General features: G+C 40.3%; 1 protein-coding gene and 1 pseudogene across 5 annotated transcripts in view; both read left to right on the forward strand.

Moving 5' to 3' along the window:
- Window positions 1–1961: 1961 nt before the first annotated feature.
- BLVRA (biliverdin reductase A) overlaps window positions 1962–26588 on the forward strand; it is a 51819-nt gene continuing 27192 nt past the window's right edge. Inside the window, exons 1-3 of one of the 5 annotated variants that reach the window (XM_053218683.1) lie at window positions 1962–2152; window positions 5972–6109; window positions 8185–8217. In XM_053218683.1, the coding sequence (XP_053074658.1) occupies window positions 8206–8217 (12 nt within the window). In that variant the 5' untranslated portion in view covers window positions 1962–2152; window positions 5972–6109; window positions 8185–8205. The other 4 variants (XM_053218682.1, XM_053218680.1, XM_015075284.3 and 1 more) reach the window with 4 other exon arrangements.
- LOC106977746 (homocysteine-responsive endoplasmic reticulum-resident ubiquitin-like domain member 2 protein) lies at window positions 18041–20730 on the forward strand (annotated as a pseudogene).

A 26588-nucleotide genomic window follows, 5' to 3' on the forward strand; every position in this document is an offset into this window, starting at 1 on the left:
ATTAAAGAAGACATAAATAAATGGAAATTAAAGTGTCAATACTATCCAAAGTAATCTACAGATTCAATTCAGTCCCAAAAAATTCCAATGATTTCTTTTTCATACATAGCAAAGCTCATCAAAACAGTGTAGTACTGGCATTAAGACAGATATATTGACTAAACAGAATAAAATAGGGACTGCAGAAATAAACCCTCACATATATGTTCAAATAATTTTTGACAAGAATGCCAAGTCCATTCAATGGGGAAGGGACAGTCTGTTCAATAAATGGTGCTGGGAAAACTGAATATCCACATTAATTCAAAAATGGGTCAAGGACCAAAATAAGACCTAAAACAATAAAATTTCTAGAAGAAAATAGGACAAAAGTTTCATGACATCAGATTTGGCAATGATTTCTGATATGATATCAAAGGCACAGTGACAAAAGGAAAATTGGAGAAATTGGACTTCATGAAAATTTAAAAATATTCTGTATCAAAAGACACTATCATCAGAGTAAGAAGGTAACTCATAGGGGCACCTGGGTGGATTAGTTGGTTAAGCATCTGACTATGGCTCAGGTCATGATCTGGAGGTTCATGAGTTTGAGACCTGCTTTGGGCTCTGCTCTGGTGGTGCAGAGCCTGCTTGGGACTCTCTCCCCATCCCTCCACCCCCTGCCCATCCCCCACTTTCACTCTCTTGTCTCAAAATAAATAAACTTAAAAAAAACCCTCAATGACTTTCCATCTCTTAAAAAAAAAGAAACTCACAGAATGGGAGAAAATATTTGCTAATCGTATCTCTGATAAAGGATTAATATCCAGAATATATAGAGAACTCCTAAAACCAACAACAACAAAAAAACCTGATTCAAAATGACTTGAATAGGTAGTTCTCCAAAGAAGAGATAAAATATGCTCACAAAAAGGGGTTCAACATCACCAGTTATTAGGGAAGTGCAAATCAAATCCACAGTGAGACACAACTTCATACCCATTAGGATGGTTACCATCAAGAAAACAGAAAAATGTGTGTTTGCAAGGATGTGGAGAAATTGGAACCCTTGTGCGTTATTGGTGGGAATGTAAAAATGTTTAGTCATTATGGAAACCAGTATGGTGGTTCCTCAAATAATTTAAAATAGGATTACCATATGATCTGATAGTTCCACTTCTGGGTATGTACTTTATATAAAAGAACCGAAAGCAGGGTCTCAGGTATTTGTACACCACTTTTCATAGCAAGATTATTCACAACAACTAAACTGTGGAAGCAGCTCAAGTGTCCATCAATGGATGAATGGATAAGACTTAAATGTTTAGTGGTAAAAGGGGAAGACATTCTGTAATATGCTACAGTACAGATGAACTTTGAGGACATTATGCTAAATCAAATTAGCCAGTTACTGAAAGACATATACTGCACGATTCCACTTATTGGAGGAACATAAGAGTAGTCAAATAATAAAGACAAAAAGTATAATATACTTTTGTTCTTTTGGCAGGGGGTAAGGGAGAGTTACTGTTTAATGGGTATAGAGTTTGCGTTTCACAAGATCAACACAGGGGATGGATGGTGGTGATCATCGCACAATGTTACCGTACTTGACACCGCTTAACTGTGCACTTAAAATCATTAAGATGGTAATGGAAGAAACACCAAAAAAAAAAAAAAAAGAAAAAAAAGTTTTGCTGCCTCTTTGGTCTGGGCCCAAAAAGAACCGAGCAGGTTTCACGTGGTTGCGGTGCGGCCAAGGAGAGGGACAGAGCACTTGGTGAGGCCCCCACCCCTTTCCCCCTCAGGCCTCGCAGGTCCCGAGCACGGCCTAAGGTCATCTCCTCCTGTTCGCAAGCTCCCAATGGCCCCGCAGCAGAGCAAGGCAGAAGTCCGAGGGGCAGGCTAGAGGCAGCTCAGGTTCACAGCCAGCCCTGCGGCCCTCTAGCGGAGTGGAACGCTAGAGCCGGGCTCTCCCAGAAGCGGGCGGGAGACAGGGCCCCTCCCCTCCCAGCCCCATTTGCTCTCTCCCCACCCCCTCGCCCCCGCGCGCCCTCGCGTCCTCCGGCGCCGCGGCCAATCCGATCCCGGCTCCCGCCTCCTACAGCAGGGCGGTCAGGTGGCAGCAAGGCGGCTGCGCGCAGAATCCGAGCTTTGTGCCCCGCGGCAGGTAAGGCTCCCGTGGCGGAGTGGGGGTCGCGGGCAGCTTTGATAATGCCTTCGGGTTAGGAGCTTGGAGAGCGCGGCCCCCCGGAGGCCGGCGCCGGCCCTGCGGTCTCGGGCCCAAGCCCCAAACCGCAGGCGCAGCCTCAGCGCCTCCTATCTCGCTCCGCTGGGCCCAGAGGGAAGCTAGCAGTCCGGAGGCTTGGTGATCGCGACGAGCTCCCTCGGGAAGGGGCTTCCTCCAAAATGCAAGAGTGTTTAAAAAATTTGTATTTTATCTAAGAAGAGTTTATGGTTTTGGTTTTTACGTAGACTGGTGCTGCGTACATCTACGGTGTAGCCTAGGGGACTGAGGCTGAGCCAGTGGTTCTGTCGAGGCAGCTCCAACGTGGGGGAGACAGCTCGGCCCACAGGAGATGTGCGGGGCCGGGTTCTGCTCCTCGGATACGAATCCTGCGCAAGCCCCGTAGCTTCTCCTCGCCACACTTTCCTCTTGGGAAACTGGGAAGTATCAGGTATTTCACAGACCCCTGTGAGGGTTACGTGAATTAAGTGCGCTCTAAAAAACTAAGGCTGAGCTCTCAGCAGCAACAGGGTTAAATATATACACAGATATTTCGAAGTACTGATACCCTGAATTGTTTGACAAATAAATTAACGTAGTTTACGACAACATCACGTAGAATAGTAACACATAAATATAAAAAATAAATGACTAAGATACTGGGGACAGAGACGATGTAAGAACAAAATAAGTCTGGGTGAAAAAGACAGTATGTCAGTGCTGTCCAATAGAACTTTCTGTTGTAATGGAAATAGCCTATATTTAACATTTACATAGCTGTACGTGTCAAGTGGCTACCTTATAGCACAGGCAGGTCTATATTGTTTTGCGGGCTGAGTATCCTAGGACGGTTAACTTCAGTTACACAGTTCTAGTCATTTGGTAGTAAAGCATGCTAGAGACTTCTTCCCACCTTCCCTCTGGCAACCACCGCTTTGTTTTGTGTATGTAAGGACTTTTTAAAATGTTAAAAACAAAAAGTTACTCCTACACGTTTTGCCTGTGTGGAAGCTCTGTGTTCCTTTGCCCACCCCCACTCCTCAGTTGTGCTGTGGTCAGCTCTTCAGTAGTTCATGGTTTCCTCCTACAGAAAGAACTAGTCTTTCAGTAAGAGGGAGTCAAGGTTCAGATCTTGATGGGGGATCAGTGCCTAACAACATGTATCAGCCCAGAATGTCCTGATCTCAACCCGATTTTGAAACTGAGTTGCACATTGCTTGCAATTTGAATTAATAAGTCACTTAAAAAAAAAACAAACAAAAAACATGGATGTATCCTTACAAGTTTCAATACAGTAGACGTTTATTCCTTAAAAGTATTTTGACTTCTGCTATCTCCTTTCTCTCTTATTATATCAAGATCACTTTAAAGAAAAGGTAGAAAGTTTTGAAATGGTGATGAGGAATAGGAGGAACATTGAGCAGGAGGGGCAAGAAGGTGGGATGGGGAAGAGAGTGGCTTAGGTTTAGAGGGAGTGTTCAAGAAAGCTTCCCTGGTTCTGATAACCCAAGCCTTGTCCCAGTTTACTTGTGTACAGTTCTGCCCATGAGGGAACCAGGAGAGAAGCTAATAACCTCCATTTAACCAAGACAAACACTGAGGAAGCTAAGGCCAGAGGAGAAGAAAAAATAGAAGTGTAGTGGGTTAGAATTATAGCATGTCAGCACTGAAAGAGAGCGTAGAGATCATCTAAGTTTGTGTAAAGTTCATCTGCCCCCTTTCCTTTCTTGTGGTGCAGAAACCAAGGCAGTAAGAGGCCATGTACGTTGGCCTTGGTCAAAGTGGTAGTGGGTGCCCATGCCAGGTGTAGAATTCTGGGCTCTTGAGTCACAGGCAGGCTCTTATCCCCCAGAGGGATAACTTGTCTGTGTGTACCTTAGTGCCTCATATTTTGGGGTCAAAGCTCAAACTCCACCTCTGTTTAGTTAGTAGACCTGCCACAGTAGGGGAAAGGAGAAACCTAATTTAAATTGGTTTAAGAAGGTCTTTTATGCAAAAGTGTTGCCTTTTTTCTTTATCTTTCTAGTGAACCACTGCAGCCTGAACTATCATTTGTTATTATGTGGTAATTCAGGAACTAACTGAAGATTCTTCTGTTTTGTAATTTTTCTTAAAGTGCCTGCTCCTAGACAGGCATACCATATATTTCTCGATGAGAAAACCTATTAATTCACATTAATTTAATTTATACGTTTGATGCAATGATAGGCACAATCCCAGTGAAATTGTTTTTTGTTTTTTTGTTTTTTTAACTTGACAAAGATATTCTAAAATTAATCTGGAAGTCCAAACAGGCAAGACTAGATAGGAATACTCTACAAGTTAATGAGAGAACTTGAACTGCCAGATAGCAAAACATTGTTAAGCCACAGTTATGTAAACAATATATTATAGGCATGGGAATAAAGGTCAGTGACACAGTAGAGGAAGTGAAAAAAAGAATAACTGTGTTCATAAAAAGTTATGTATGAGTCATTGGGGGAAAGGATGAAATATTCAATTAATGATTTGGGAACAACTCAACTATTTGGGGGAAAAGTATAGTTAGAGTCTTATGCCATCACCACAATACTATTTAGATTGATTAAAATATAAAAGTATAAAAGAATTAAAAATCAAGGAAATAAGAATGTGTCTATAAGTATTTCTAAATATAATACTAAAAGTCAAAAACTTAAGTTTTTTTGGCCCAACTTAAGTTGGACCATTTAAATATTAAACCCTTGAAATAAACTAGCAAACAAACCTAAATCTTCTTGTTATAGGATTAGGTCTTAGATATTTAAGAATATATTAAAATATAGAATAAAATTCTCCCTGGGTTCTTTTCAGACCTTAACTAGTCTTGGCAAGACAGTGGGGAGGAAGAGAGAGCTGTGTGATGAGCAGGGAAGATGTGGAAAGGCAGAGCCAGATCTCACCTGGCCAGGGTTCTGCCTCCTGATAGTGCCATCTTAAGGGGAGTTGAAAGCTGGATGGAAAAGAGCATGGGAAGGATCCCTCAGTTGAATGTGCTTTATACATGACAGTGCTATTCATCCTAGGTGGTAGATTGCTAATGCCTAATGCAGTAGATTTGTAAGTGGGATTGTTTCACACATGTGCATTTCTCCAAATCATTTTTTGTTTGTTTGTTTTCTTTTGTTTTGCTTTCCCAGATTCTTTGGGGAAGCAGTCAAGTTTATTAACCATGTTTTGTAGACATTTTTTATAGGAAAACTTTCCTGGAAGTTCTCATGTGAGGAGCAAGTAGTAGCAATGTTTCTATGAAGACAAAGGACTTAGGGCAGTTTAATTTCTCTTGAATATGATTTGGGGATTGGAGACAAATTGGAAGCAGTGGAATGGCTATGTCAGAGGTTGCCTGAATTTAGATTTGTAATAGACATTGCTAAGCTGCCCACTATGGAGATGATACCCATCTGTAGTCCCCCTGATATTGTCAGAGTCTATTCCCCACACTTTGACCACTGCAGTGTGGCAAACATTTTGATCTCTGACAGTCTGATAGAGCATCAGAAATAATTGTGAAATAATAATTTGCATTCTGTGATCATGACTGACTGAGGTTGAGCATTGTTCCACCTATTTTAAGAGTTATCTGAATTTCCTTTTGTGGAAATCAGAACATTTTAGAGCTGGAACAGACCTTAGAGATGAAGTCCAGCCACACAGCCTACGATGAATCTGTTTGGACATGGCTGCTTGGCTAGCCTATGACTGAAGCAGGGCAAACACTCATTCTCCTGTTTGTCATAATAGCTGTCTGACAGGATCTGTAAAGTTCTCCGGAGCACTCTGGAATTTGGCTCTAGAACCAGAAAGTCTGAAAATCACAGTGCAGTGCTACAGTGTCTTGACTGTGAAAGACCAAACGCTTTTACCCACCCTGCACTTCAGGTATCTCATCTGTAAAATGGAGTTAGTGTTGGCCTTTTTGTCAAGGGTTTTATGGGTTAGTGTGAATATAAAGTAGTTGACACAAGTAAGCTCACAACTGTTATTATCCTTATATTTTTGCATTTTGTTATCTGGCTTTTCCACTCACATGTAAGCTGTAAGCAGGCTTAGACTAAAGTTGTTAAGAACATAAGTAAAGCACAATAGAGTTTAGGATAGGGCATCTATGCAGGGGAGGGCAACCAAGTGTGTTCTCTGGGGAGTCCCTGTGGTCAAGACTGTTGCTTAACACACATCCTTGCCTTAGTTTTGGCTTTTTTCCCTGACTATCAATGTGTTAGTCATACCTCTGAGATATTTTATGCACAAGATATCACACCTATACTGACTCCCTGAGATCTGAGAAGAAAGCTTACCCACTTTGTCACTTCCTGCTTTTTAGGGTTTGTCTTCTAGCAGTTCCCTTTTTCATATTTTTTCAGGAAACATGAAACCTCCAGATTATTAAAGGAAAGATTGCATATGTGCAGGCTAGGTTGGGTCATGAGACCCGATCTCAAAACAGGAGGAATGAGAAGAGAGAAGGGAGGGGAATTACTGAAAATGGGTTATTTTCAACACACAGCCTAGGTGACCTCCCAGGAGTTCATAGGATTGTCAGGAGTCAAGTGTTTTTGTTTTTGTTTTTTTAATTTTTTTAATGTTTATTTTTGAGAGAGAACGCGCTCGAGCTAGTGGGGGGAGGGCAGAGAGAGAGGGAGACATAGAATTGAAGCAGGCTCCAGGCTCCAAGCTGTCAGCACAGAGCCCGATGCGGGGCTTAAACTCCAACCGAGAGATCATGACCTGAGCAGAAGTCAGACACTTAACCAACTGAGCCACCCAGGCACCCCTGTTTTTGTTTTTTCAAATAATTGATGTTATTATTTCATTGTTCTTATTCATGGTTATTATCACTGTGCTCAACTCTTTCTATATTTTGAAAGAGGACAAGATCAAATTCAGGGATGGGTCCAAGGATTGAGGCTACCATGGCCTTTTCTTCCCAGAGGACTTGGAGAGCCCTCCTTCTCCTCCAGCTCTGAGCAGTCATCTGCATTGGCGTCCTGGACATCCCACGCAGGTAGAGGGGCTAGAGAGGCTTTAGCTCTTTGTCATTTCTGGTTACCCAGTCACCCTGCCATTGCCTGCCCAAGTCTTAGTTGACATAAAGTGGCAATTCTAACAGCTCTGAAAAACAAATGAAAAAGTTAAGTTTTATAGGCCTCTCTGTTCTAGTGTTTCTCCAAGTGTGGCTGTCTGACCATGTGTGCATGATCTCTTGGATGACTGTTGAAAATACCCGATTTTTAGCCTCCCTTCCCCTGTAGACTTCCTGAGTCAGACACTGGGGGTAGAACCCAGAAATATGCATTTTCAACAAGCAGTCCTTGGAGTACATTAAAGTTTGGAGCCACTATTATTCTGTACTAGTTTTTTTATTTCTTTTCCTTCTCTCTCCTGTTTCTCCTTCCCTTCCCTTTTTCCTTCCCCATTTCTTCCGACTCCTGATGACTTGTTTGTTCCTTCCTTCCTCCTCCTTAATGCTGCAGGTTCAGATTAGCCTATCAAACTGTTAGTAATAAATTTAATCCTTTAGAAAGTCAGCTGGGAGGAAAAAAAAAGAAGTGTGTATTTCCTGCTGCCCTGCTTGTCTCCATAAAAGAAAGGCAGACCCGAAGCTATCCTCTCCAAGCACTAGCTTTGGGACAAGCATTATTCTTTTAAGTACACATGGCATTGTGTTTACAGTCCTTCATCTAGTATAGGAGGTGTGCCTGGGGGTTGGAAATGTCCTTCTTCAGAGAAACATCACGGGCATGACATCCCAGGGGAGTCCACCACCAGCAGCCTCAGAATCAGACACTGGCCTGGGTCCCCTTACTGGAGGGCTCAAGGTGGTGGAGGCATTTGGGGAAGATAGGGCCAGTGGACAGTAAGTAGTGTGGGAGAGAGTGGGGTGGCAGCGGGGAGTGTCTGCCTGGAGTGTGGGGCAGGTGTCATCTGAGTCCTGACCTCTGCTTTTGTCTTCACAGCCACTGAAGGAAGGGACCAAGATGAATGCAGAGGTAAGTTCTTTAAAAGGACCAGTTTAAGGAATGCTTTTCTTGCAGTATTCCTCATTTCTCTTTCACAGAGTGTCTTGTCTCCCTAGAGAGCTTTCAGAAACATCTGCACAAACTTGAAAACATGTCTCCTCCAACCTGCCCACGTGCACATGGCTCTGGGTGATATAGGAGGAATTAGGCTCTTCTGAGTTCTTATCTGTGTCTGTCTAGCCTCAGTTAGATTAGAATTTATCTATTGCAGTTAATCCTGAAACAACAGTCAAGAGCTAGGCATGGAGTGGACAGCGGGGCGGCGTTGGGGTGCTGGGCCTAGAGCCCTGCTTTGTGTTATTCTGGGGACACTTACTCTCTGCATTGTCTCCTGGGGGTTCTCCATTCCACTGTCCCTGTTCTTTGATCTGGTGAGATGTCTAGTCACTTGGCTGTTTTGTTCTTTTTCCTGACTAACCAGCTTCTTCCTGTCTTTACTCCTTTCCAAGCCACTGAATTGTGGGGTTCATCTCTTCAACCACTCTTGGTCTGATGTCCCTAACTTTTCTTTTCCTCTTGTCCTGTTGATCTACCAATCCAAACCCAGGACAGTGGTCTGAGGTGAGTGGTATAGCTTCATGCTGTTTACAGCTTGCAGCTATCTCTAAACCCTCAAGTGGGTACTCAGCACTGCCAGCCTGGCCCCCATGTAGCTGCAGGAGGCCCCCTTTCCCATTGCCCTGGATGGCCAGGTCCAGTCTTCTCACCCTTCCCTGCTCTCTCCTTACTGTTAGCATCTGGACCACCTTTTACCTTACAGAGAAAAATTAGAACCATCAGACATCATCTCTCTCAATTCCTACCTTCCCATTTGTCTTACTGCTCTTCTCACAGTGGAAGGGATGTCTGTCAGTGAGAGAGCTCCAGGCTGTGAGCATAGGAAAATCCAACTTCACGTGTTTTTTTATCTTGGAAGTCCAAATGGAGGGCAGGCTTCAGGGCTGGTTGATCTGGTGACTCGGCAACCTTGAGGATCCAGGATCATTTCACTGTTCTGCTTTTTATCCAAGTGTTAGCTTTATCCTAGAGATGGTTCCCCTTATGGTTATGGGATGGCTGCTAGTTAACCCGTTGAGGCTACATGCTTCCTCATTCACTTTGAGCAGGAGAAAGAGATAACTTCCTGTGGCTCTCCCAGAAAAGTAGGAACTTTTTTTTTTTTTTTTTTTTTGAAGTCCTACCAAATGCCTCCTTAGGTTTTATTAAGAATTATGTCACATGCCCACTCCTGGACTAATTATTGGGTTAGAGGAACCAAGATTTTGCCAATTAGCTTAGACTAGTCAGGCCTGCCCTCAAGCAGTTCCCCACCCCATGTTTTGGCTGGATATAGAAAGAAAAAAGGGAACCTATAGCATCTAGTCCAAGACATTTCTATTGTCCCATGAGACCCCTGTCCATACTCTGAATTGCAAATTCTGCTGCCTCTTCAGACCTCTTATGGCTTCCCTAGTTATCTCCCTTACCACCTGCATTATTAACCTCATTTCTACTAATTCGTTCTCATTAATATTTCAGAACGCCTTAGTTTTTACTTTCTTCAGAATAAAATAGCACATGACATCTTGTCAAGCTACTGTAATCTTACTGTTCTCAATCTCTTTCAAAGGGAGGCTTGAAAGAGATGTCCATGGGTAATTTCTCCATTTTATTCCTCTCTCCCAAGTCATTCTCAACCTGCTGCTGTCGGGCTTCTTTCTTACCATTATACAGAAATTCATCGTAAATAATAATTTTTAAAAATTATTTTTGTAGTAACGTCAATACAAACACCTAGTACAAAACTCAAAAGCTACAAAATGATAAAAGTCAAAAGTAAGTCTCCCTACTGCCTGATCCCCTGGCCTTCCTCACTTCAGGGCTGACTTCTCTTAACCACTTTCTGGTGCCTCTGACCCCTTATTGTGAAACCCCCTGTGATTCACTTAAATTATTATGGTCTTAGGAGTCCTGAAGAAAAAGTAGGAACTTTGCATTAATATTAAGCCTAAAATGCCTGGCCCAGCAACAGTGGCCTTTTCCTGTCAACCTTTGAAAACATTCCTAGACCTTGGATTCCCTTTAACTATCTTCCCTTCTCTTCTGCCTTAAACACTCATGGTTCAGCGTCTGTGACCACTTCCTCGCTTTCCTTTTATGTCAGTCTCATTGCAGTCTGACATGGTTCTCACTGTTCCACCAGAACTTTACAGCTGAAAGTCACCAGTAGCTCATATTGCCAAATTTTGTGGAAACTTTCTTCTTGAGGCATTTGACACTATCGGCCATGTTCTTGCAATGTTCCCATGATATCTCAGGATTTCTTCCCATCTCTCTGCTCACTTCTTCTCATACTTTTTCTTAGGCTTCTCTTCTGCCTGCTTCTTAAAACTTTGCATTTCCCAGGACACTTCTCACCCTACCATTGTTCTGGGCTGCTCATCCAGTCTCACAGATTTTATTGATCAGATTTAGGAATGCCCCAGATGGATCTGTTCAACCAGATCCTACTCCTCAACGTCAAATCCATCTATCTGGAAGCCTGGATTGCTCATCTTCATTGAGAGGTGCCACAGGCACTCCCAGCTCAGTATCACCCAAGCTGGACCTGCTGTTTTTCACCTGACCCACGTAAGCTTCTCTTAATGGGGCCCTGTACGGAAGGGCACTAGTGCTGTCCATTTCCATGGCCTAGAAGCCTGACATCTCCTAACTCCTTTCCCACACTCCATCCCATAAATCCTGCTCTTTTCTTTATTTTGATCTAAAATTTATGAAACAGTACATTGTACCAGACTCTACACTTGGCTTTATGCCTATAATGGTAAAAAATACAGATGTGGTACTTGTACTCATGGAATTTGCTGAGAAGTGAGACCATAATATCTTTCACATCTGCCCTTTTCTTGCTTGACTTTCTGCCTCCTTATCACTTCCTCACTTCTGTACTTATTCTCCTTTCCATTTTTTTAAATGTTTACTTATTTTTGAAAGAGAGTGAGCACATGCACACAGGTGGGGGAGGGTCAGAGAGAAGGGGACAGATGATCCGAAGTGGGCTCTATGTTAACAGCAGAGAGCTCAAGGCGGGGCTCAAACTCACGAACCCTGAGGTCATGACCTGAGCTGAGGTTGGACACTTGACTGACTGAGCCACCCAGGTGCCCCGCTGTCCCCTCCTTTTCTTACCCTCTTCTAGGTCTTTTGAGGGGCAGAGGAGGAGACCTTAGGCATAGAACAGACTTCTCAGCCTCTGTTTGTGACATGTTGTCTTTGTTGGTCTGTGCAAGGCTCCTCTCTTGTATGTATGTTCTCATTCCTTTTGGTCTTCATCCCCATTCTCACCCTCAAAGACAGCTGTTCTAATGTATTCAATGATTGTCTTCTTGTTTTCATGTATTTAGGAAACTATATGTCACTGTCTTTGTATAAATACCCTTCACATTTACATTTGGTGAGATTAGCTTTTTAATTTTTTTTTGGTGTACAGTTCTGTGAATTACCACAATCAAGATTTAGACCCTTACTCCAAAATACTCCTTTCTGTTGTTGCTCCTTTGTTTGTCACAGCCTTCCCACCCCTAACCCCTGGCAACCACTGTGTAATACACTTTTAATTTTAGTAATTGTATTATGTTACAGTTTATATCTAGTTCTCTTTCTTTTTTTTCTACTCAGCACTACATTTTCAAGATAAAACATATAGTTAATCTGTTGCACAGTATCCCATGATATGCATCTGTTTAATCCTAACAAGACACCTAGGAGCAAGATGCTATTGTCTCAGTTTTGTAGATGAGGAAAATGAGGGTTAAGTAAATTGCTCAAGTCACAGGGTATTGGGGGCCGAATGGTGATGCAAGACCTGATGTCTCTGACTCCATGAATGTCTTTCTTCTTGTGTATATTCAGCTAATCCTGTCCATCCAGTTCAAATGTTGTTACTGTTGCATGAAAAGTTTCTCAGGGCTTTCTCTCTAGAAGTGGTATCTCCCTCTCCTTGATTCTCATTGCTCTTTACTTTTTGGTTACTTTCCATTCTCTGACCTCAAATATAGCTGTCTGTGTATCTTGTTCACCTTAGTATACCCACAGCATCTGGCATGATGCCTCATACTTAGTTTGTCCTCACCAAGTGTCAGTCATCATTTAGTCAAATGATCAGATGGTTCAGAAACTGTTCAGTAATCCTGTAATGCAATCCAGAACTTGGGTGGGTTAGAGAAAATGTAGAGGAAGGAAATCATATGACAGAAAATTTCAAAGAAAATTTGCTGTGATTCAGAGTCTGGCTGGAGTAAAAGGGCGGAGAAAGATTGTCAGCCTCGGCGAGCCCTTGGATCTCAGAGGAACTTTGCTGAGTACATGAATGACTCCCAGGATTTTGAGCATTTCAAGCTGGGTGCCTGATAGAATTCGTAGAGCCATTGGCATTTGCCCAGAATTTCAGAGCATAGCCAGTCAGGTAGAGTGGATGGCTGGCATCTAGCACAAAGCGGGATGATCCAGGTCAGAATGAGATGGTCAGGTGGAAATTGGAAATGCCCAGTTGGCATTTCTTCTTATGATTGGAACTTGGAGGAAAGCATGGCTCACAGCTCAGGATGTTGGAGTCTTCAGCATAAAAATGGTCATGGTGAAGGGACTCCCCCCTCCCCCAACCTCTGGGAATATGGGGAAGAGAGGAAAACAGAGGGACAAGGATTGAGTGCTGGGAATTATGCACTTCCAGGGGGCAGGGTGAAGAAGGAAAGTGAAGTATGAAAAGAAAACCTCAGTATGAGGTGAGAAAAACCAAGAAAGGAGGGAAGGTCCATTTGAATTTTAAATAGGTCTGAGGTCTAGGGGAATTCAGTAGAGAAAAAGCCCTTGAATTTAGCAACGAGAAGGTCTCAGATCTGTGATGAAGCAGAGAAGCATTGAAAACCAGATTACAACTGGGCCAGAAAATATGGGTGGAAACAGCAGTTGTGAGGAGTCAGATGATTGGGGACATTGGACAGGACACCGTCAGGGGCAGAAAGTCCCCAACATGGGACAGCAGAAGATTCTGGGCCTTATAGAGGGAACTCCAGGAAGGGAGATGGGAGTAAGCCAAAGAGTCCATAAGCTGTCAAGTTCTTATCTACTTGGAGCATCCCTTAGATATTTGTATGTATTTTAAGTGTTTTTTTTTTAGGTAACTAATATATTCAGTTGATTCAAAATTTTAAAGGCTTTAGAAAAAAATTCTCTTCCCTCCCAGCTGTTCTGTTTCTCATGCTCCCAGGTAACTTTGTGTTCCTGGAATCTTTCTTTCAGAGAGATTCTAAACATATACAACAAATATTTTTTTTCTCTCCATATGGCTCCTTCTTTTTTGTACAAACTATAGCACACAACTTAACACTGATCTGTTTTTTGCTATTCTCACCTAGCAATCTATCTTGGAGATCAATCCCTTTAAATACAAAAAGAACTTCTTGTTCTTTTCTATAGCAGTGTAATATTTCATTAAGTTTTTTTTAATGTATGTTTATTTTTGAGAGCAAGAGAGACAGAGCATGAGTGGGAGAGGGGCAGAGAGACAGGAAGACACAGAATCCGAAGCAGGTTCCAGGCTCTGAGCTGTCAGCAAAGGCCCGATGCGGGGCTCGAACTCATGGACTGCGAAGTCATGACCTGAGCCAAAGTTGGCTGCTTAACCAACTGAGTCACCCAGATGCCCCTGTAATATTCCATTTTAAGAGCATACCAAATGTACATAACCAGCCTGCTATTATAATATATAATATAATATATAATACAGTACACATGTTATTTTCGATCTTTTGCTATTACAAATAAGGCTGCAATAAACCTAAATCATCTCATTGTGTATCTCTATAGGATGCATTTTTAGAAATGGATTTATTGGAGCACAGAGAATTTGCATAAGTATTTCCAAGTTGCTCTCCACAAATTTGCCCATTTTTCTCTCCCACTTGCAGTGTATGACTATTACCTCTTTTTCCACACCCACCAATGTGCTGTCAAACTTTTTGATCCTTGTGAACAGTGGGTGAAAAACATTAGATTGTTGTCCCTGATTATTTGGAATCTCCTTCCCCGCCTCCCAGAGTGGTAGTTCAGCATGTGTCCCCATGTCTCACCTCTCAAGGTTCCTCTAAAATTATTTTACATTTTCTCTTACCTTTTTCATCTGAAAACAAGTTTTTTCTAAGTTAGCAGAGCATGTTCTCTTAATACTAACTTCCTTCAAATGCTGTGATCAGATCTGGAGCTCCAGACCCCAGTCTGACTCCAAAAGAGGGAGCAAGTTCATTCCATGACTATGATTTGGCTCTGAATTTTTGAGTCACTTTGCTGTCCTGTATGTGTGTCCTTTATCTGCTGTCTTGAATCTGCTCCTTTTCCTCTACTGTAGTGGCATTTACCCAAAGGTTCAAGATAAAGTAAAGCAAACAACTGAAAATGGAATTTTAGATATCCTGGTTGCTAGAAACCCATTGCCCACCCTTACTGGCTCCTTTCTGTTAACCTTCAACCTCCTCATAACCTGTGTGCATCTTCTCTTTCTGCTCCTCTCTATTGCCCTTTCCTCTGCCTTCTGCTAGTTCCCACCCTCTAATTTCTTACATTACAACTTTATGCTAAGAACACTTAGAATGATTTCTTTTTTTTAAGATCTGTTCCTAACTGATACCTTGTGGAGTTTAATCAAAAGTAGAAGTACATTGGGGCACTCGCTCTGTGTCTCTTTCTCTCAAAAATAAATAAAAACATTAAGAAAATAAGAAATTAGAAGTACATTGTGTAAAAATGGTAGTATAAAGTTTGGGAGAGAGGAGATGGAAGTATAATATTGTAAGAGTCTTATATGTGAAATGGTATATTGTTTTCAGGTAGCTGTGATAAGTAAAATATGTATAATATAAAAGCCTTTAAATAACCACTAAAGAGAAGTTGCAGCTATAGCCAATAAGTGAGGTAAAATGGAATCATAAGAAATACTGTATTAATCTAAAAGAAGGCAGAAAAAGAGGGACAGAATAGATTGGACAAATAGAAGACAAACAATAAAGTGTTGGTTTAAACCTAACCATCTCAATGATTATAATGTAAATTGTCTAAACACTTCACTGAAAGGCAGAAACTGTTAGATTGAACAAGACCTGACTATATGCTGCTTAAAGAAACTCACTTTAGATATAAAAACACACAAAGTTTAAAGATAAAAGATTGGGGGGAAAAATACTATGCTAACACTAATCAGTGGAAACCAGAAGTGGATTGTTAGTATCAGACAAAATAAATTTAAGGGCAGAAGTATTAACTGGAAAAAAATGGTCATTTCAGAATGATGAAGGAGTCCATTAATCAAAAAGACATAACCAACCTAAACATTTATATATCTAATAACAGAAGGTATTATGGAAAGGTCCACCCAATAACTGTAGAATATACATTCTTTTCAAATGTGCCTAAAACATTTACCAGGATAGGCCGTATTCTGGATCATAAAGCGTGTTTCAAAATTTTTTTGATGATTCAGATCATTTAAATAATTTTTTTCTTTTTCCTTCCTTCCTTCCTTCCTTCCTTCCTTCCTTCCTTCCTTCCTTCCTTCCTTCCTTCCTTCCTTCCTTTCTTTCTTTCTTTCTTTCTTTCTTTCTTTCTTTCTTTCTTTCTTTCTTTCTTGCTTTCTTCTCACTTAAAGGATGTTTTGTGACTGCAATGCAACCGAATGAGAGATCCATAATAGAAAAATATCTGGAAAATCTGTAAACATTTGTAATCCAAATAACACATTTCCAAATAATCCATGGCCAAAGAATTAATCAAAAAGGAGATTAGACAATAAACTGAATAAAAATGAAAGTGTGGCATTTTACAATTTGTGGGATGCAGTTAAAGCATTGTCATCCCAGAGAAATTTATAGGACTAAATGCTTATTTTTGGGGGGAAAAAAAAGAAAAAAAGGGGTTTCAAATCAGGGACCTAAACTCTTATCCTCAAACTAAAAAGAAGAAAGCATGTTAAATTCAAAATAAGCAGAAAATTTGAAGTAACAAAAATAACAAGAGAAATCTATGTAATAGGAAACAAACAAACAAAAACAATTGGGAAAATCAGGGAAAGCAAAAACTTTTTGAGGTCATTAGAATTTATAAACCTTTAACGTGGCTTTGGAAAAAGAAAAGCCAGAAGTTCACAAATATCAGAAGTGAGATTCACCCTGTCTGTTTCCAAGCTGTCCACCTGCCAGGTGGTGCCTCCCTCCAGAGTTTTATCTCAGTTGCCACTGTGTTTCAAAAACCCCACACTGTGGAGACACCCGTGGCTCATGTCCACGTTGATCCTCTGGGGGAGGTTCTTGCCATGCTCTGGCCAGCACTTGCTTGTTCCAGAAAATGTTAATGTGACCGTGCAGTGGCAACAGCTCAGAGTTTATGGTAAAATCACAACACACCGCCTGTACCAGGGTTTGCTGCCTTCAGCCTGTGTCTTTGTTCCTATACCAGTGAACAGGCAGTTCTGTGACACCCACCGGGTCTTTTGCTCATGGAGAAGCTGTATCACCTCTACTGAATGCACTCCTAGCAGTGGAGCCACTTCTCCCTGTGAAACCTAGGGGATCCTCAAACTGTGCTGCCTGCTCCCGGGGCTCTGCCCTGCTTCCTTATTGGAGCATGAGTTCCAAAATTTCAGCCTGAGCTCCACTGTTTGCAAATAATTGGCAGTATTGAAACCCTCTCTTTTTTCCCCATCAATGGTTTTGGGAAACAGTTTTCTTGTGTAGTCCCCTGCTCGTGTTTTCATTTTTTCTGTCTTTCTTTCTCTCTACCTAGTTGCAGGGGGAGTACTTTTCTTGCATGATCCAAATGCAGTGCCTTATCTCCCCCTCTCTCTTTCTCTTCTCCATGAAATAGCTCCATGAAAACAGCTCCTGCCCCTCCACGACAGCATGGCTCTTCTCTCCCCCAGTTCACCTCTTCACACCACATACCTGCCACATTCTTTCCCTCAAATTATGCAGAATGTTCTGTTAATCCTTAGATCTGTTTCCTAGGTGTTCCAGATGTTTCGATGTTGTAGCTGTGTTTGAAGGACAAGACATGCCCAGTGTCTACTACTCCACTGTCTTCTGGAAAAAGCGCTTTTTTTTTTTTTTAAGTTTATTTATTTTGAGAGAGAGCTGATAGGGAAGGGCAGTGAGAGAGGGGGAGGGAGAATCTCAAGCAGGCTCTGCACTGTTAGTACAGAGCCTGACATGGGGCTCGATCTCACAAACCATGAGATGATGACCTGAGCTGAGATCAAAAGTCAGATGCTTAACCAACTGAGCCACCCAGACACTCTTGGAAAAAGTCTTAATAGTAATAATAATAATAATAATTAATAATCAATAATTGAGCATGTTTTCCAAAATGAAGATTCATAATAAACTAGTTTATCAAGTGTCTTAATCTAAAAGAAAAACAACGGGCAACTTTAATGTATGTATATTCCAACTATACCTATTAAATAAGTTGAATCATTTTTAACTAAAAAATGTTTCTACTGAGAGAAATTCTGCTGGATTGAAGACACAGGTTGCTGTGATGGGCACGCCTATGGAGAGGGACATTTGTCAGGGAACTGACGGTGGCTTCTAGGACTTAAGGGACTCTGTCCTACAACTGTAAGGAACTGAATTCTCTTGGCAATCATAGGAGCTTGGAAGAGAACCCTGAGCTGTTATGGATGAGAACATAACGTGGTCAACTCCTAACTGCAGCCTTGAGACTCTGAGCAGAGGACCTACCCCATGGTAATTGTGAGACAGTAAATTTGACAAAGGGTCAGAGATTGGTGTGCTTGGGCAGACTCCTTTCTGGTCATTTGCAGCTGAAAGACATCTGAAAACAAAATGAGTGTCATATAGTTTATCATTTGTGTACTTAGTGAATTCCTGTCAGTTTCCAAAACACAGTAACCAATAGAGAAAATCATGAAGTGTTGGCATCAGCAACAATTCCAGTTCAAACAACTCAAGATCAACCTCTCCATCATCCAGTTAGAAACCTATGTTTAGAGCTGCCTATTTTTCCTCAGATGGATTAAGACAGTGTAGGCAAGCTATGGTCAACCTGACCATGGTCGAACTTGCTTAGATGAGTTCAACTCTGTACCATTCCAAAAAGTAATTTTCAATTATTTCTTTATTCTAGAGTAAATGACATATGTATTTATTTGAAACCACTTACCTAGGGTTGCCTAGGTGGCTCAGTTGAGCATCTTACTCTTTATTTCGGCTCAGGTCATGATCTCATGGTTTGTGAAATCTGTGCTGGCTTGCTTCAGATTCTCTCTCTCTTACTATCTCTCTGCCCCTCCTCTGCTGGTGCTCTCTCTCTCTCCATCTCTCTCAAAATAAAAATAAAACCACCTACCTATAAAGCATCATAAAATTACAAATAGTTCATCACGAAAAGGCAAACTCAAGTAATCAGAATTATGTGTTGCATGTTCAATAAATACTCAAGAGACCATAGCAGACAGATGAGTCTATAGGCCTGGAAGATTTGTTCAGGGCCATTGCAATGCAGATTTTCTCCACCTTTCTCAAAAGCCAGGGGACTATATAATAAAACCTGAAGTTCGTAATTATCCTAAGGCATTGTCTAATCCAGTGGAAAGTAAACCAAAAAACAAAAAAAAACAAAAAACAACAACAACAAGGTTTTCTGGAATATCTAGAATATTCAGTTGTTCAGAAACAAAAATGCCCCCTTCCTGGATAAATGAAAAGTCTAATATATTTTTTCCTTTCAAATTGATTAAATGACAAATATTTTGAATTCTTAAGTGTTACTTCCTTAAAAGATGAAAGTGGTATCTAATACTGGCAAACGTTTTATTGCCCCAGTTTTGCAATAATTATAAGTGAAAAAAAGAGGAGTAAGAGAAGATAAACAGTACAGAAAAACAATAAAAGCATTCAGACTTTTCAATTGTGCAAAAAATTTTGTAGACTTCTGTTAGTTGTAAGCAATTGCCACAAAGAAAACAGAGTACATCTTCTTGTGGTATCTATGTAACCTGAAAATTTGTGGAGGGAAATGTTATAGAATTTAACTTGTAATTAATATTAAACATTATGTTTATACTAATGAAACACATAATTTATGGACTATGAAGTAACATGTATACAATATTTTTTAAAGTTTATTTATTTTGAGAGGGAGGACCAGAGGGAGAGGGGGAGAGAGAATTCCAAGCAGGCTCTGCGTTGTCAGCTCAGAGCCTGATGCAGTGCTCGAACTCATGAACTGTGAAAACATGACCTGAGCCAAAATCAAGAGTCAGATGCTTAACTGACTGAGCCCCAATATATATACAGATTTTTAAGATATAACTTGAGACTTAAAGAAGCTTAGTTTTTGTGGCTGTGGGTTATATTCCCAGACCCCTAAGCTTTTATTCCTTTTATTGTATAGAATAAAACTTTGGTGGGAAACTTTGAGAAGCATGTCTTAAGATATTAGATAATCCTTTTAAAAAACACCTTTATTGAGGTATACTTGATATATAATACACTGCACATATTCACCGTGCAGTTTGATAAGTTTTGATGTATGTATACATCTGTGAATACATCCTAGCAATCTAGGTAATGAGGTTATGCATCACCTGCAGAAGCTTCTTCATTTTCCTTTGTAATTTCTCTCTTCATCCCTCCTCACCATCTGTCAACTAGGCAAGTGATCTCTAATCTGCCTTCTGTCAGTATAGATTACTTTGCACTGCCCAGACTTTTGTATAAATGGAATAATACAGTATGTGTTTTTTGAGGGAGTGTGTTAAAAAAAAAAGGAAAGAAAGAAAGAAAGAAAGAAACCTTGTTTAGAGCTTCCAGTACTTCAGAAGGATTGAGACAGTGCACGCTTCTACAAGCACAAATGGACCCTATACAGAGTTACCAGTTCCCACATGTAATGTAAAGAAATGGAGATAGCTAGTTTCTCGGGCAAACTATTCCACCTAGATTCCCAGTGTATCCTGCTTTTAGCCCCCCTGCAAGTGTTATGATGACAAATACGTATGCTCATTAGTATTATGTGCAATATCGAAGAGTAGTTTCAGCTCAGGCCACATCAAATGCCAACCCAGCTCAGCCTACTGCTTCACAGCCTCTACATTTGGCACATGTTCCTGGGGAGTAATCTCACCAGCTCCAAATCTAGTGGTTAAAGAAAATGGATGCAAAGGAGGATGTTCAAATGAATGCACAGGGAGGGTCAGTGCTAAATGAAAATGTCAGTTGACACTGGCTAGATTGGAGGTACATGTTTTCATAAGCTGCAGTTCCCTTCAGCACAGTATATTTCTTTTCTTCCTTTTTTCAGTTTATCATGGCAACGGAAGTCATGTTACTAGTTTATGTACAGCAAGTTGGATGATTTCCTGTTAGGCAAGAAAGAGGTCAGCAACAGGCTCCCTGTAACGTCACAGTTAACAGTGATGGGAAACAAACATGAAAAAGTAGAACATTGTATGGATGATGGGCTTAATGGTGAGGGCTGTGAAGGTGCAGATGAAGATGACCATCAATTTAAAGACCTCGAGGGCCGCCTGTGTGGCTCAGTTGGTTAACTGACCGACATGGGCTCAGGTCATGCTCTCGCAGTTTGTGAGTTTGAGCCCCACGTCGGGCTCTGTGCTGGCAGCTCAGAGCCTGGAGCCTACTTTGGATTCTGTGTCTCCCCCTCTCTTCCCCTCCCTTGCTCACGCTCTGTGTCTCTCTGTCTCTCAATAATAAATAAATGTTAAAAAAAAAAAAAAAAGGACCTCGGTTAATGGCTTTTGCTTGGTCTTTTATCACTGTGTTCTGTACCTAATACCAGAGGGACTACCAGATGTCAGCAGTTAAGCATGAAAAGTTATTGCAGCTGAAGAGGAGGGTTTGACTTTAGGAAAGTGTTTTAAATAATAGTGTAGTATATGTGTGTGTGTGTGTGTGTGTGTGTGTGTGTAAACACACACATACATGTTATATATAATTAAATATATAACCTTTTTATTATGTACAGAGGTTTTTTTTTTAAATGTAAGCCTATATATATGAATACCATAAACACAAATGGATTGCTAATTGTGTGACTTTTAAAGATGCTAACAGAACATAGTGTAACAACATTGATCTTCCAAACTTTATTCATCTCAATTATATATATTATACCAAGACAGACATATTTATGAATCTTATTTTTTTGTTTACTTATGTATTTTTGAGAGAGACAGAGACAGCACGAGGAGGGGAGGGGCAGAGAGAGAGAGAAAGAGAGTGAGAGAGAATCCCAAGCAGGCTCTGCAGTGTCAGTACAGAGCCCAATGGGGGCTTGAACTCCTGAAGCATGAGATCATGACATGAACCGAAACCAAGAGCTGGATGCTTAACCAACTGAATGACCCAGGTGCCCCTATGAGTCTTATTTCTTTTTTTTTTTTTTAACATTTATTTATTTTTGAGACCAAGAGAGACAGAGCATGAACGGGGGAGGGTCAGAGAGAGAGGGAGACACAGAATCTGAAACAGGCTCCAGGCTCTGAGCGGTCAGCACAGAGCCCGACGCGGGGCTCGAACTCACGGACCGCGAGATCATGACCTGAGCCGAAGTCGGACGCTTAACTGACTGAGCCACCCAGGCTCCCCGAGTCTTATTTCTTAAAAGAGCTGCTTTGTGTATAAATATCTATGGTTAGTAGTTCAGTGTGTGTACCATTCAGTGTGTAATTTAATATACTTTCTATGAATTATTCTGAAAGTTTTAAATGGATGATCTCACAGTTATTAATGAAGAATGTTACTGAGTTTAAATGTGCTACTAGCTTTTTGTCTAGCCATAAACCAAGAAACTTAGCAGTGATCTTAATTTTATTGGGTAAGGGACACCTATTTTAAGAGCATGTATCTATTGGAGTTAGTACCTTAAAGAAAAGATAGCTCTTCAGTGGAATCAACAGTGGTATAAAATATTTTATAAAGGCAATATAAAAGATAATACTTTTATAAAATCAATTATCCTAGAAATCATTTTACATTACAAGAAAATTACGGACCAGTAACTCTCATGAGCATAAATGCAAACACTCTTAATAAGATTTTAGTGAATAGAATCATCAATAAATAAAAAGGATAATACATGGTGGCCAAGTGATGTTTATCCTAGGAATGAAAGGCATCATCAGATCAATAGACTTTAAGAAGAAAAAAAATTATATGATCATCTCAATAGATCAGAAAAGGAATTTGATTAAACTGTTTTTAGTTTAAAAAACCATAAAAACCATTATAGTTTTAAAAAACAGCAAAAATATGAATAGAAGGAAATATTCACATCATGATAAAGGGTATCTACAAAAAAATCTGCAGCTAACTTAAGTTTTCATGGTAAAAGACCCAAAGTTTTTCCCCTTAGATTAGAAAGTAGGCAAGAATGTCTACTGTCACTAATCCTAGTCAAAATCATAGTGGAAGACCCACCCAGTGCAATAAGGCAAGAAAAGTAAATAAAGCACTGCAGATTGGGAAAGAAAAAATGAAACCATCTCTATTTATGTCTGACTTTATGGTCTATCTAGAAAATCTGACAGAATCTACAAAAAAAGCTGCTAGAAGTAATGAGTTCAGCAGGATTACAAGATCCAAATCGGCATATAAAAATCAATTATATCTTTGCAATAAACAATGAGAAGTGGAAACTAAAAAAACATACTATTTACTAGCACTAAAAATCATAAATACTTAGGTATAAATTTAACAAAACATGGCAAGATTCATACACTGAAAATGATAGAATGAAAGAAGTCAAAGAAGACCTAAATAAATGGGGATATATACCATGTTCATGGATTTGAAGATTCATTATTCCAGGATATTTGTTCCCCCCCCCCCCCAACTATATTCAATGTAATCCCATTCAAAATCCTGGCAGTTTTTTTCTTTTTGGTAGAAATTGACAAGCTCATCCTAAAATTTATATGTAAAGCCAGGAAAACTAGAATTTTTGAAAAGAAAAAAAAGTTGGAAGGTTGACAGTAACTGATAGTTAGGTTTATAGTAAGTTTATAGTTAACTTTGTAGTAAGGTTAAAACTTACTATAAAACTACAATAATTGAGACAATATCCACCCCCCAAAATGCAAAGGCATTTAAATGGAAAAAGAATAGTTTTTCTCAATAAATTTTTGTTGGAACAATTGGATATCATATGCAAAGAGGAAGAAAAAAAAAAAAGAACCTTGCTGGCCTCCAGAGGAGATGGCACATGAGCTGGGTGTGAAGTCTGGGTATATTTACATACAAGCCTGGCATACTTCTGCCTCATTGTAGGCAGTTGGTATAGAGCCTGTGGAATACACATTCTAGAGGCTGCATCTCTTCCTATCAAGAGCCCTTATATCTACCTTAACACCATACATAAAAATTCAAATCAGAATATAAATTATAACGTAACTAAAACTGTAAATCTTAACTATAAAACTGCTAAAAGAAAGCATAGGAGAAAACCTTTGTACCCTTGGGTTAGCCAGAAGAATGATATATTAAAATTTTTGTGATAAGTTGGACTTCATCAAAATCAAGAACTTTAACTTTAGCCTCTCAAGAGCCATTCTTAGGAAAATGAAAAGACAAGCTACAGACTGGAAGCTGTTTGCAAATTACAAATTTGATAAATGAACAAAATATATTAAAAACACATAAAGAACTCTAAAAACTCAATAACAATCCAGCAGAAGGTGGCAAAAGATTTTAACAGATGCTTTAACAAAGAAGATACAGACATCTATAGGCAGATGGCAAATAAGCACACAAAACAATGCTCAACATCACTAGTCATTATGGAAATATATGTAGAAATCAGAGATACCACAACATACCAATTATACTGGCTAAAATGAAGAAGAGGAGAAAAACCTGATAGTACCAGGTGTTGGTAAGAATGTAGTACTCAGACATTGGTGGTGAGAATGCAGAACAGTACATATAGCTTTGCCAAGGTTCACTTCAGTAAATAGTTTCACAATTTCTCATAAAATTAAACCCATACTTAACATGTGACCCAGCAGACATAACATATGTATGACTTAACATAATTCACAAACATATGACTTAACATATGACCCAGCACTCTTATACCTAGAGAGTATAAGAGTTTTATAAACTAGTTTTATAAACAAAAACTAGTCCATGATTGACTATAGTGGTTTTATTCATAAAAGAATGAATTATGAATTCATTCAAGCTTGGAGCGTCAGAAATGTTCTTCCTTTGCTAAATGGATAAACAAACCAGGATATGTATACAATGGACTACTACTACTTAGTAATAAAAAGAAAGAAATTTCTGCAACATGTAACAACATAGATGAAAAATGCATTGTTCTAAGTTGAAGCCAGACTCAAAAGACTATATACTGTATGACTTCATTTATATGACTTTCTGGAAAAGGCAAAACTGTTGACACAGTAAGCCAATCAATGGTTGCCTGGAGTGGGAGTTGGATTTGACTTTTACAAAGGACGTAGGTAATTACGGAGGAGGCTGATAGAATTATTCTATATCTTTACTTGTGGTAGTAATATGTATGTTGGTCAAAACTCATGGAAATGTACACTAAAATGGGTGAATTTTATTAGATACAAAAAATCTAACTGATAGCATCAAAAAGGGCTTCGTAAGATCCTTGGGTCTTGAAAGTTTTGAAGGTGTCCTAGTGGGGAGTAGGGAGGAGCTCAAGGGACAAAGGATTTGCAAAGACTTAAAGGTAGCAAACAGTGGTGCCTGGGTGGCTCAGTTGGTTAAGCATCCAACTCTTGATTTCGGCTCTAGAGACTTGAGATTTGAGATTTTTGTGAGATTGAGCCCTGCATTAGGCCCCACACTGTCAGCATGGAAACTACCTGGGATTCTCTCTCCCTCTCTGTCTCTGCCCCTCCCTCGCTCATGCATTCTCTCTCTATTTCTGTCTCTCAAGCATTAAAAAATTTTTTTTAATATTTATTTATGGGAGAGAAAGAGAGAGCACAAGCAGGGAAGGGGCAGAGAGAGAGAGGGAGACACAGAATCTGAAGCAGGCTCAGGCTCTGAGCTGTCAGCACAGAGCCCGACAAGGGGCTTAAACTCACGGACTGCAAGATCATGACCTGAGCTGAAGTCAGACACTTAACCAATTGAGCCTCCCAGGTACCCAGTAAATAAGCATTTTTTAAAAAGATACCAAACATACAAAGTTTTACATACTTTCACTTGTTTGGGAAGTCAGAAGTCTAAAAATACACAGTGGGAGAGGTGACCAGGAGAAGTAGACCGGATCAAGGTTTGGAACACCTCAATTGTTTGGTAAAGAAGTCTTTGTAAGACTTTCATATTTAATTACAAGACTTATATTGTTTCATGTTTTATGATTATATCCATTATTTCCAAGCCCTGCAGGCATCTGCCCCCCCTTGAAGCCTTTGAAAGAATACCTTCCTCTGTCCCATATACCCCCAGATAACAGTGTGGCTCACCTCAGTTCATTCAGGTCTTTGTTCAAAGCTGCCTCCTCAGAGAGACCTTCCCTTACCACCCTATCAAAACTGAGACCCCCCCCCCCCTTCCTGCATCCCCACCCCATCTTCTCCTTTCTATTCCTTTTACCCTACTTCATCTATCCTGGTAATGCTCACTATCTCTTGACATTTATTCATGTGTTGATTTATTTGCTCTCTTCCTTCTTTGAAATTTCTTTAAGAGCAGGGTTTGTCTAAAATATATCCCCAGAGCCTCACACTTTTTGGAGTAAACCATATATGCAAAGGCCCTGAGGTGCAGATGACCATGACATGTTAAAAGAGCAGGAAGTGGGGCGCCTGGGTGGCTCAGTCAGTTAAGTGGCTGACTTCGGCTCAGGTCATGATCTCGCGGTCCGTGAGTTCAAGCCCCGTGTCGGGCTCTGTGCTGACAGCTCAGAGCCTGGAGCCTGTTTCAGATTCTGTCTGTGTCTCCCTCTCTCTCTGACCCTCCCCCATTCATGCTCTGTCTCTCTCTGTCTCAAAAATAAATAAACGTTAAAAAAAAGTTTTTTTTAAAAAAAAAGAGCAGGAAGAAAGCCAGTATGACAAGAGGGAGGGTGCTAGGTGATGAGCTGAGAGAGGCAGGGGACAGGTCATGAAGGCCTTTGTAGACCACAACAAATGGTTTGGGTTTTATTCTGCATATAATAGCCTCTGGAGAATTGTAAGCTGGGGGACAAGGAGGGGATAACATCATCTGATTATATTTAGTCTAAAGATTCTTGCTGCTATATGAAGAATAGAACAGAGGCGCCTGGGTGGCTCAGTCGGTTAAGCG

The sequence above is a fragment of the Acinonyx jubatus genome, chromosome A2, assembly GCF_027475565.1.
Source record: "Acinonyx jubatus isolate Ajub_Pintada_27869175 chromosome A2, VMU_Ajub_asm_v1.0, whole genome shotgun sequence".
NCBI lineage: Eukaryota > Metazoa > Chordata > Mammalia > Carnivora > Felidae > Acinonyx > Acinonyx jubatus.